Raw genomic sequence first — 13,553 nt, 5'->3', positions numbered from 1 at the left:
CTACTAAGGAAATTAAGTACGATAAGAAAATAGGTCATTATTGTGTATAGATAATAAGACGTGTCTACTCATTGTTTCCTGTGAGATATCGATCCCAGTTATAAGTGTGAGGACTCGTTTTCACTAGGCGACATTTGTCGGGTGACGTGGTGTCGAACATGTATCAAACAATTGTGTCTTCGATATCGTATGACGTTGGCAGATTCCGCTCGACATCTAATGAGGGACTTTACAGGCTACGTTCCTCAAAAACAATAAAGATGGCACTACACTTCATTCCATTCCATTCCATTCCATTCCATTCCATTCCATTCCATTCCATTCCATTCCATTCCATTCCATTCCATTCCATACCATTTAATTTCATTGTGATAGCTATTTCATTTCAGTGTGATAGTAGGTCTTCTTCTTCTATCGTGTGGGTTGTGAAGTGGAGAGCCAACCTCATCAACCCTGGTGTCAGGGTTACTATTGCCCCGCCAAAGGCCGACATGGATCATGTAACGACTACTTACCAGTAACCACCTCACCAGTAAGTAGTAACCGGGACCAACGGCTGAACGTGCCTTTCGAAGCACGGATTATCTTACTTTCCGACAATCTGGTGATCAGATAGTAATGTCCCAACCAAACTAGCGACCACAAAGTAATTTTTTTGATATGACCCCACCGGGAATCGAACCCGAAACCTCCGGATCGTGAGCCCAACGCTCAACCACTGGACCACGGAGGTCGTTACGGAGTTTGGTTAGGTAGGACATTGCAAGTTGATCACCTGATTGCCTGAAAATAAGATGATCCGGAATGCATTTCTAATGTTTTACGGTATGGTAAACGTGTAATAAAACTAACGAGTGAGAGAGAGAGAGAGAGAGAGAGAGAAAATGTTAAATGTTAAATGTAAGTGGCTGCAAGGTCACTTCTAACGAAGTTGATCTGTGTTTCCGATAGAAATCAAGACAGTTATATGTATATTTGCATCAAACAAAGTGTAAAAACTCCAATTTTTTCGCACGTTTTTGGGGAAAATCGCTTCCAATGCAGACCCATAAATAATTCCATTGTTTACAGAAGGGCTGTATAGAATAATGGCGGGACATCAAATATTTATGTTCTTTTACCAATGCTTTTTTCGTGAAATCCGAAAAGCTGTAAAACTGTCGTAATCATTGACGGGCCCTATTTCTTGGAAGTGTATAACTTTTTTTATAGATGATTAAGGGAAGAAGTTTTACAAAGTCATGTTTGTGTTTATTTATTTCGTATACATTCTTCTCTAATGTGGGTTGTTAAGTCAGTGACCGACTTCATCAACCCTCTATGACCCAATTTAGGTTGTCAGAGGTTGTAATTGGGTTATTAGGTTGTACACCCATCACACAATTAACCACACGTGCAGATTTCTGTTAGGCCAACATCTCTTCTTCTTATCGTGTGGGTTGTCAGGTGGAATACCAGCCTCATCAACCCTGGTCCCTGACATGCCTCATGTAACGACTACATACTTACATCGGTAGGTAGTGACCGGGACTAACAGCTTAACGTGCCTTCCGAAGCACGGATCTTGTTACTTGCGGACAATCAGGTGATCAGCCTGTAATGTCTATACCAAACTAGGGATCACAAAGTTATTTTTGTGATATGTCCCCATCGGGGTTGTTTTAGATGAGTGCTTAAAATTGACGTGTGTTCCATAAATTTTATGCCTGTCGATTACCCGTCTCTTTCCTTTTCGGCGGATAAGAAAACGACAGATATAACATAAAATAAATTTAGATGGTGTTTACACGAATTAGCGCCATTGTGTGAATGAAGTACACATTTTGTTGTACTCCAGACATTATTTGCAATTATTGCTCCGGCCTCGTCCATACTTGGATTAATCAGGAATTTCTTGATTAATTGCGACAAAGTCCTTGTAAGACATATCTCAATTAACACTAGTTAGAGTTATCATTTGATCCAATTTTATCAGTGCTGTGCAACGGTCTCCGGTTACATGCGAAATATTGTTTACTGTCTGTTACATCAACTAGTACGGTCACGAATACTAATATGAATACACTTAGAAACCATGTCACATTAACTTTTTGACAAATTAAACCGTAAGTCTCAATAAAAGTCAAATATGATAGTGCGACAGGGTTCTAATGTGGGTACATGGTATTGCTCATGATATTATATAGGGTGTGACTGACACCGTACTGAATACTGAGGGGGGATGATTCAGCTCATAATTGGCTAGTTTCCAACTAGTCAAATCAGTTTCTTTTTACTAAACGTCAAAACACGAAATCACTATGGAATTTGTATAAAAAAGGACACTGTGACGTCATAAAAAACCTGATATGTACGTGTATTTAAATACATTAGTTTTTTTTTTATATAATCTTAGGAGTACTTTTTATCTTTGGAGCTTTTTTTTTGGCAACAGAGAAAAGCCATTGCCCTATTTTTCCCTAAAAGAGTAGCATGAAAAATGCTGTACCGACAAGAGCGTGGCTCTTAAATTGATGATGATGATGAGTACTTTAATTTGGTAGTAAAAGACAGAAAGTGAAATATTTCGTTTCGATATTTGCTTACTCTATTCTATATAACTGAACAGACTAGGAAAACACTAAAACGAATTATTGGACTTTCAGCGTTTACCTTTTGGTATTGACTAAAAATACGTCAATCAAGAGCCGAAGTTCAAATTTAATTGGGGAAAAATTGAGATTCCCTTAGAAAAGTTTTAGTACGATGTACTCTGAATCGGCATGCGTGTACGAAACGATTGATGAATTTGAAGGTAGCAAGAAAAATATCAGGATCTAAGCAAAGGAATTCCGTAGTCTCTGCTTACCCTGGTGGTAAGTAGGCGTAAGCTTATGTCCCTATGTTTGTTCAAACTTAGGACAGACAAATCAATCCAAGACCATGGACTGTAACAAGATATTGTTTTTGTTTTTTTAGTTGGCCTGGATTGTTCTGCTGGGCAAAGGCCTCCCCTCTGAGCTTCCATTTCTGCCTGTCCTGAGCGATCTCTCTCCAATCCGTCTGAAACGCGTCCAGGTCTTCTCTCCATCGCTTCCTGGGTCTGCCTCTGCTTGTCAATGTAGGTAAACGCCTTGGACGGGATGCACTACTCGCGTGGAATACATGAACCCCCAAAATTGTTGGATATAGAAATAACACGGGATATTTTAAATATCTTTACTCCTTATATTTTAACAAAATCCTCTAACCCGACCGACACCGCACCATCGACTCGCCTTTATTACTTTTAAAATTGCCCTATGTCCCATTCATTAACCATCCTCCATTCATATCATAAGCAATCAAATTCCCATTGTTTTTTTCTTCCATAGTATTCTCACGTTCCTACAGCTATACATTTTGTTTGTTTCATCGACCAACGAAACGACCTACTAAACTTAGGCGTAATTTAATAAAATATTGAAATGTGATCGCCTACCTTAATAACAGTATTTTTATCTACTTACTAAATTGTTTCAAAACATTATTAAATTCTGTTGGTTTGATTCCTCGTTATATTTTGTTTTTTTTTCCCTGTTAGTTTTTAAAGATGCCTACAAATGTTTGTGCTCCATATAATACGCTGTCTTTTGAAAGTAGGTTATTTAAATAATTGTTATTCTTTCAAACTCATCTGGAATTTGCCTTTATCAATAGTGCCTGCAAGTTTTCTTTGATAATTTTTTTCGCTGCCGGGGTAGGCAGCAATTTGGGATTACGGGCGTGAATTTTTTATTAAAATCCAAATAATTTCGTATCGGAAGTTTGAGAGAAAATACCTTCGAAACACTGAATGAGCCGGCATTTTTAACCTTTGTTCTCACAAAATGTTGTGTGTAGATGTTTATTCGATATCATACGCACAAAGCCTTTACAAAGGCGACCGGATACCTCTCACCTCCCGGGGATTCAGGCTGTATGGAGAATGCAGTGATGGAACAGGTGTACAGGATCAGTAACACTATTACTGTAGCCTTTGCCTTGTATCAAGAACATAAATGTAGTGTGTGTGTTTTATTATCATTTCGACCTGCATTTTTTGTTTTTCTTCCTTAATTGTCATTTTGTGTAAGTTTTAAATTAAGTTTACTATAAAATATACGTCCCACTGGTGGGCACAGGCCTCCCCTCAATCAACCGGAGGGGGTATGGAGCATATTCCACCACGCTGCTCCACTGCGGGTTGGTGGAGGTGTTTTTACGGCTAATAGCCGGGACCAACGGCTTAACGTGCCTTCCGAAGCACGGAATCATCTTACTTTTTCGGACAATCAGGTGATTCAAGCCTGAAAAGTCCTTACCAAACAAAGGACAGTCTCACAAAGTGATTTCGACAATGTCCCCATCGGGAATCGAACCCGGACCTCCAGATCTTGAGCCTATCGCTCTAACCACTAGACCACGGAGGCTGTCAAGTTTACTATACTCTACCCAAATCACTCTGAACCGGTGTGCGTGTATGAAGCGATTAATGAATGTGCAGGAAGCAAGAAAAGTGTGTCACGATCGAAGCAAATCTTTTTATAGTATCTGCTTACCCCGGTGGGAAATAGTCGTGAGTTTATGTATGATATTTTTGAAAAATTCCACTTGATATTAACTCAGAAAATTATGAGCTGAATCATCCCCCTCAGTATTCGTTATGATGTCATTATCACCATGTATAGTATAGTAGTGTATATATAACTACACTACACACTACTATACTTTATACATTTTTTACAGTTCCAAATTTCTTACTGAATCTACTTACCGGGACTATTTTTCGGTTCTCCATATCTGACGAAAACGAAAAACAACACCACCAAAATAATTTGAAACAGGAAAAGCGGTGCGTACTTCAGCAACGGTTTGACTGCCATCTGCAAAAGAATAAAAAATCAAATTAAGTTCATAGGCATACACTTTAGAAACTTTTAAATTAAGATAATAAAAAGTCAAGACTATATCCCAACTGGGTAGTTAGAGGTACATAAATCGCAAGATGAACTGAGTACCCACTCCTCACCGAGGTTTCTGTTAGACCAACGTGATAGGTGGTGTCGAGTCAACTGTGTCAATTTTCAAACCACAAAGTAATTCCCAGTCGGTTGCTTTTCACGTTTAAATTGCTGAACTAATTAATATGAAAATTGTAAAAATAGAAGGTAGAAAGTACGGAGATGTTAAACTTATTACCTACAACCTAAATCTACGCCGGACGCTGTAATTATGACAACAACTTTTATTAGGTAAAACATATTATTTTATGTGACAAGGACAAAAAAATAATCAAGATCCTCTTATGTTATAATCCCACGATTGCTTTACCGTTTGTTTCCAAGTGCTGTTATTTAAACAGTGAAGATTATTTTAAGAATCTGCGACTGTAAATTATTGTTGGAATAGTGATAAATGACTTAAGATTACTTCTCGTGGCGTTAATTATTTATGTAATATGTGCTAACAAAGCGATGCTACGTCACGCAGATATGTCACTTGTATTATCGCGGACTAGTTGAAGTGTATCGACCGACCCTACCCTATCGACCGTCTATTGACGTTTGCTCGTTGACAAAATTTTGATCATAAAAAAAATAATATTCATAAACATAATGCATAAAAACTCCAAAACCGTTCATAATAACTAGCGTACTCCTATATTTATTTATTTTTAAGAAGATTATGCGCTGAATTATGATATACAAGTTAATATTTAATTACGTGTCTAAAGTCTAAGGCTCAGCGCAAACGGGCCACGGGCTACAGCTGGTAATGCGATGCATAGCGACAGGCAGTTTGCACGCTTTTTCATACATTTTATCGAAGTCGCCGCATACACGACTCCGGCCAAGTAGTTAATGCCATCTGCGGCAAATCTACAATAAGTCAAAAAAAAAAAAAAAAAAAAAAAAAAAAAAAAAAAAAAAAAAAAAAAAACGCATACACGTGTCTCGCTACAGCACTGTCCGCGACTGGCCATTTGTGGTCGCTACAGACCAAACAATAGCGCGAGATAACTTTCCGTGTCGAAGTTTGCACAGCAGCCCCAACCAATAATCTTTCGATGTCTATCACGTAGATAGCAATCGCTGCCTCTGGTAGTCGAAACCCTCCATATAAATTGAGTCGTGTACTAGGTTCAAGATAAATTATGAAATTCTGATTACTAAATAAAGACATATCTAAAAAATAACGAAAATCATTTTTTTCTATTTAAATTATTTAAATTGTTTTTCTATGACGTCACAGTGTGTTTTTTCGTACAATTTCCTTGGAAATTTCGTGTTTTGACGCTTAGTAAAAAGTAACTGATTTGAATAGTTGGAACCTAGCGTATCAGCGCTGCGCGCGACACGGTTGCTGTGCAGAGCCTGCTGGGAGCGATAATAACATTAGCGGTTTACAAACATCGCTGATTCTCGCGCACTTCTCTGGACTTTTAGAAATTAATGTGGCGGTAACCCGCGACAGTCACCGGTGGCTGTGATAAGTGAAGAAAATCACAAGCCTCTACCTATTGATATGTAGACAACGGATAGACAATAATTGTGAAACATAACGTAGAATGAAAAACATTACGTTTAATTATCTGTTTGTTTTGGTTTACTTACATAAAACAACGGTTCGGTCGGCTTCAGTTACAATAAAAACCGAGGAATTATTATTATTATTATTATTAAGTAAGTCCCTTTTAATAAACCAACGTACGTGTTTTCGTATGAAACACATTGTTTGATGAGACAGTCGGTAATACTGAGAAACTCACTGTGTTTACAACATTTACTCACTGTATTACAGCATTACTATACAATTACTCTATAGATATCTACTACTATTATAAGTTGTTTTTAAAGTCAAGTAAAAACATTCAAAGGACACCACATTAATGATAGCCAAGACAAAATGAGCGCTGAGGATGTAGGCTTTATCAAGATGTTTAAAAATATTGAAAAGTATTTTTAAAATCTCAACTCCTTAAAATATGAACTATAAGCAGATGAAAACATGATGGCCTATTTCTGTCTCCAATCCCACATTCCGTTAGTACTTAAACAATCCCATGCATTCGGAAGCTTGCGAGTTCCATATACAGCAGGGTGTTAGTTAGTGACACCCTAACGAAAAACAATTTAAAACGACTACTTGTACTAAACGATGGTTGGCGTTTTTCTTGTCAGAACTTTTTGATTAAGATTTTTATTTTTTTGTGCCTCAATGTAAATGGAACAACGCGAACATTCGCTAGGCTACGTTCATAGGAAATTACCTATCTACGGACAACGTTATTGTACATTGATTGTCTTTAATAATTTAATTGTTATTATTTATAATTTAATCATTATTATTATTTTTTATTTTATTTTAAATTTAGATTCTATGAAGCTAAAAGCGCATTATAGGATTGAAATTAATTAGAAAAACACATAAAAACATAATTTTTCTGACAAGAAATTCCATTTGATATCAACTCAGAATAATGGTCTGAATCATCTTCCATAGTTTTAGTTACGGCACCCACTTCCTACAAACAACCTCGTTTCACTCAGACACTACACATTGACATTATCGTACACGCGCATCTGTGTGTGTGACGTCTGACACCATACGATTTAAGTCTAACTATGCTCGAGGGGGGTGAGGTAAACATAGCTCAGGCGCTGGTGGGGAGCGGAGAGTTGCCGTTCTATATATAGTATTATTCCTTATTCAATGGTTACGGTGTCACTAACATGTAATATTCTCTAAGAAGTTGCCAGCGGCTGCATTTTACTCATTCGTTTGTTATTTATTATAAAAAATACATTTCCACCCTTGGATCAAAATAACTAAAATATTTTAGTTCGAAACCGAAAACTATAAAACTATTAATAATTGGAATCGATATTGAAATCAAATCGCAACTGGTTTGGGAGAGTTGAGTACCTAGTTGATAAAATCCATCATTTACTAATAGTTGCAAGTTTAACTTCAGCCGCGAGTTGAATTCGTACTCGGCATGGGCGTATTTAGGTGATAAGGACCCTGTTTTATGTTGACTACAGGTTTCTTTAAAATATAAATAAATTTCCTTAAAAAAAAGGGTTTTTTAAGGTAATTGAGGCAGCCAATCAGCTCGCGACACCAAACACTTCAGGACCCCGATACCGACCCCGATCCCGCATTAATTCTTTCAAATATTTTTCCTCTCAGACGACGCCCTGAGCCGAGGTTCGCGCCCAACTGGGCACCCTCAGGCCTATTGTCTTAAACGTTGTACCGGGTGAGAGGCTTCAGCGCTCCCCATTTGTCCGGCCAAGTAGTTAATGCCATCTGCGGCAAATCTACAATAAGTCACGTCAAAAAATAAGGTAGGAAACCCTTGCTTGGGAAAGGCTTCTAACTGAAACCTTAACCGGTTATTCCATCTATACGTTACGTTTTGCGTCGCTTCTCACGCGGACTCGAGCCAGCCGCAGCAGTATCCTAAGACGTTATGTGATAGGTGGGACTCCCCCCTTCTAAAAAAGTGGATGGAGCTTCACACTTTATAAGTTTGGTTTTATGATCGCCCGAACAATGTTTGTCTTACTAACACTAGTTTTATAAATCGTTTGTATACTAACATTCTATGGACTTTGTTCGAAATAAAAGTTTTTTTTTAATCTATTTATTTATTGTATTGTATTGTATTTCTACAATACAAACAATACAAATACACTTTATTGCACCAAAATAAAAAAGGCCTTATTGCTTAAAGCGATTTCTTCCAGACAACCATAAAGTGGTGGTAATGGTGAGGAAAAATGTAAAAAAAAAACTATTTTTTTATTATTATTATTTTCTAGTGAAAATAGATTTCCGTTCATTTCTACTACTCTAATACTAAATGTTTTGTAATTTCAATGTAGTAATAATCCTAATAACACAATCAAACGGTACTAAAGAGGATGTTCTGATAATGTAACAGAGATGGATGGAAATCTGTTTCCCCTGGGAGAAATACTTTGGTAGAAATAGGTGGAATAACCGACCTTGACGCTACGAATAAAAATATTATTATATTCGACTAGGCTCTTCCCTTATCGATCGAAAGGTATTCTTTCAATTATTATGATTATACAAATATTTTCGACTACCATACTAAAATTCAATACAAAACCCTTTATTGCACATATAAACACAACATTAAAACCAATAGTTTTTAGTTGACGCGGTTTTTATCATAATTAAAACACATAATAACGGGTTCTTACCTAAAATATCGGGAGTCTCATATTTCCCTGATTTAAACGCGGTAAGAACCCGTTATTACGGGTTTTAATTACTAAAAACAATTGTAAAAGTGGCCTCCTACAATCGGCGGCCTACAATTGTAGTATGAAAATTCTACAAGTTCGCTGGTGACGGACTTGTTGTATTGGATGACATAGGTCCATGTTGTTAGCTTTGGGGCCTCAAAGCACCTCGATTTGTCCCTGTTTACCGTCGCCACTACTCGGTAGTCATTGTACAATCGATAGCGCGCCATTCGATGAAAATTTCAAATTTACCGACCATTCGAATATTTGTCGAAGTTTAGTTGAAATTACAACTGAACAATGTTATAAATTTTGCTGATGGAAATTTCAGTTGTATTTGTAATTTGAGTGTGTAATGCATTTGAATATACTCGGTAAGGTATCCGATAATACCGGATACGCAATGAGCGTCGTAACATAACAATACAACTAATCAATCAATCATCATTTATTTCCGGAAAACATTGGTATCATTGGTTCTTGAAATAATAAAATAGTACCTAAATGTCAACCATCCAGTGAAGAGCACAAACGACGACGGTGTCGATAACGTCATCACATGGTCTCTAGTCTGTGAGCGGCCTCCGTGGTCCAGTGGTTGAGTGTTGGACTCACGATCCGGAGACCCCGGGTTCGAATCCCAGTGGGGACATATCACAAAAATCTATTGTGATCCCTAGTTTGGTTAGGACATTACAGGCTGATCACGTGATTGTCCGAAAGTAAAATGATCCGTGCTTCGGAAGGCACGTTAAGCCGTTGGTCCCCGTTACTATTACTGATGTAAGTGAGTAATCGTTACATGAGCCATGTCAGGGGCCTTTCGCGGCTCAATTATAACCCTGACACCACGGTTGATGAGGCTGGTATTCCACCTCACAACCCACACGATAAGAAGAAGTAGTCGAAGCACACTAAGATGGACAGACTAAGTTGATATGTGATGAGCCGTATCGCCGTAAATAATAGTCAAATTAACCCCTCCCTCCCGGTCCCCCCTAAACTTAAACTATTAACATACAAAAGTATTCAGTTTGAAGATAATATTTGTAAAGACGCTGGAGCGTGAATTATAAACTCTAAAGTTTAATAATTAATGTTCAGTAAACTGAAATCCATTAATGGTTTTTTATAGCAAATGGGATTAATAATGGATAAGAGATACTACTAGCCAGGCAAGCAATTATACGTTTTCTGCTGACTACGTCTCGTTATATTTGGTTCAGTGGGTGATAATATTATTATTATACTATACTATTATTCCAGGTTTAGATATTATGATACTTAACTACATAACATAACATAAATAGCCTATATACGTCCCACTGCTGGGCACAGGCCTCCTCTCAATCAACCGGAGAGGGTATGGAGCATACTCCACCACGCTGCTCCACTGCGGGTTGGTGGAGGTGTTTTTACGGCTAATAGCCGGGACCAACGGCTTAACGTGCCCTCCGAAGCACGGAATCAACTTACTTTTTTCGGACAATCAGGTGATTCAAGCCTGAAAATGTCCTCACCAAACAAAGGACAGTCTCACAAAGTGACACTTAACTATGTTAGTTATTTTAATATTATAATTTAGTCTTTATGAACTTGAATATAAAATTGACATTGACATTGTAATGTACCCTCATTGATTTAAAAGATGTGTTGCTGTTGTACTTTCTTATCATTTCTTCTCCTCAGCTTCAGCACTTTGCGAAATGACGTAAATTCAAAAATGTTACATTGACCTTCAACAAGTTGATCCATGATAATAAAATTACGTTGAATAAATGATTCTGATTGGTTTGTTTGCTATCCTGGTATCTGGTACTTTTCGAAGTAGAAAAATTAAAAATATGCGTAAAGTTTTTTAAGTTAAATATCTGGATTATTTTTAACATTCATAACATAAAACATAAACAGCCTATATACGTCCCGCTGCTGGGCACACGCCTCCCCTCAATCAACTCGAGGGGGTATGGAGCATTATACTCCACCACGCTGCTCCACTACGGGTAATTATTTTTATTCTAATTTGAATTTAATTTAATTATTATTTTTTAAATCTAACTATAGATTTGTTTTCTTGTTCAGTGTCATAATAATTATTTAGTGAAATAACGCAATATTACTGAAGCAGAATTTGAATATTTTTGTTATTAATTATTTAACTAGGTATATTTCATTATCATTAAGAGTCACGCTCTTATCCGTGTAGCGTTCTCCGTTCTTGCCTATCGAAGGCCAATTCTTTAAGCTATCTGTTATTCTTTGATAAACTTGAAAAGAAAAAAGTACTGAAGAACCAATAATTTATTTCTATGAAAACTTTTTAAATAAGTAAGTGAAAAATCAAAAATTCACGAAAAGCTTTCGTTTTGAAAGCTTTTTAAGTTACCTATTAAAAATACCAAAATTTAAATCAAAAAAGAATAACTTTTTCACTGACCTCTGAAAAATTCACTTGGTTATTATTTCGTTCGAGTAAATCGCGCACTCACGCGCCGACCGCGTCCACTATTCGCACGAACCCCTACTGTAATACTGTTCTGTAATGACACAACCGTTACATCTAACTATTATAGCGTCGCAGCTATACATGCGCTTAGACATACTCGTGAAAGACTATTTTTTTTTCAAACGAAGCCAGTTTTATAACTGAAGAATCGTGAGTGACGTGTCGTTAAATCTGATAATTCTTAACATACATTTTTTAACAGTTTTCTTATAAGAACTTCATGTTATGTAGTAATAAACGCCAAAGGTGTATAAAATTATCTTATAATTTAATTAAAAAATAAAAAGCTCTAATTTTGAAATTTTGTTGGTGTTGCTATATAGAAAGATATCATTAAAAAGACGTAAAGAAGCGGAAATTGATTTGGAATATAAGTAGAAACGTATTTAAATATGGAGTAATAAGATTATATTGACATCCAAAAGAAAGATCAACTGTACTTGCTCCTTATGCCACCCATAATGATCCATTATTTTGGAGAGACCATCAGCCCGTATTATGGTCCATCATTCTTTGTTCCTTTAATCCTCTTGATAAAAGACTGTGTGAACCTGTTTTCTTTAAGCAAAAAAAAAATCGAATACCAAATATAAACATAAAAAATAACAATCATTTTTATCTAGCGACAACAAGAGTACAGGAAAATTACTTCACACACAACATTTCGAGCGGAAATTCCAATTAATTACACACGCTAAAACAAGCAATGGACATTGTAGTAATTATTCACGTATTCCAACTCAAATTGACCTTATAAACACAGTAAAATGAACGAAACGGTATAAGTAAAGTAGTATTAAAACCAATGAAATTAATTAAATATAATAATAAGTGGCCTGTGCCCAGCAGTGGGACGTATATAGGCCATTTATGTTATGTTATGTTATAATAATAAGTAAAATAAATACAATTAAATTACGCTTTATGAGCAATGAGAATGAATAAAATATATTTAATAAATAAATATACAATACATACTTAACATATTAAACAAACACTGGGAATCACTGAGTTGTGAATATCCAAATAAATCCGAATTCTGTAGCTGATACGATTCTACCATACTATTCATAAATAAGATAACATGATATTTTCCATATAACATTTTTTTTAGGAGCACGGTGGCGCAGCTGTTAATGCGCTCGGTCTGCGATTGTTGAAGTAAAACAACTTTCGCAAAGGCCGGTCATAGGATGGATGACCACAAAAAAGTTTTCATCTCGAGCTCCTCCGTGCTTCGGAAGACACGTTAAGCCGTTGGTCCCGGCTGCATTAGCAGTCTTTAATAACCATCAATCCGCACTGGGCCCGCGTGATGGTTTAAGGCCCGATCTCCCTATTCATCCACAGGGAAGGCCCGTGCCCCAGCAGTGGGGACGTTAATGGGCTGATGATGATGATATTTTGATGATGATAATATGATGGTATGCAAATACTACAAAAAATATTTACTACTTACGTGAAGAAAAAGTTATCTCTTAGGCCATTATGCCATTTTTCATAGCACTTAAAAAATAAAAGTAGCTCTAGTGAAAAAAATATTTTTAGCTCCATTTTGGATCTTGTTTCTACAGTTTTCACCCGGTTAAAAATAGAACAAAATGCCTAAGCACCTTCAGTCTACATGAAGGTAGACGCGAACTTCTTCTCAGGAGAAAAAGAAATACATAGTAGGTGGTGATGCACTTGCATAGTTTGAAATCCATGTAGGAAGTTTGACTGCAACATATCCGACTTTGTCTATTAATATGACATGAGAGAGTGGT

General features: G+C 36.7%; 1 protein-coding gene across 1 annotated transcript in view; it reads right to left on the bottom strand.

The window, feature by feature from the left end:
- The window catches only part of LOC126373330 (ammonium transporter Rh type B), a 42,997-nt gene extending 31,137 nt beyond the window's left edge, over positions 1-11,860 (bottom strand). Inside the window, exons 1-2 of the mRNA XM_050019459.1 lie at positions 11,719-11,860; positions 4,775-4,883 (exon numbers count right to left, since the gene is read on the bottom strand). Coding sequence (XP_049875416.1) covers positions 4,775-4,883 — 109 coding nt within the window. The 5' untranslated portion in view covers positions 11,719-11,860. The remainder of the gene's footprint in view (positions 1-4,774; positions 4,884-11,718) is intronic.
- Positions 11,861-13,553: the final 1,693 nt, after the last annotated feature.

Source organism: Pectinophora gossypiella, chromosome 15 (genome assembly GCF_024362695.1).
Source record: "Pectinophora gossypiella chromosome 15, ilPecGoss1.1, whole genome shotgun sequence".
NCBI lineage: Eukaryota > Metazoa > Arthropoda > Insecta > Lepidoptera > Gelechiidae > Pectinophora > Pectinophora gossypiella.
The sequence above is the reverse complement of the archived record's forward strand: the minus strand, read 5'-3'. Positions and strand labels throughout refer to the sequence as shown.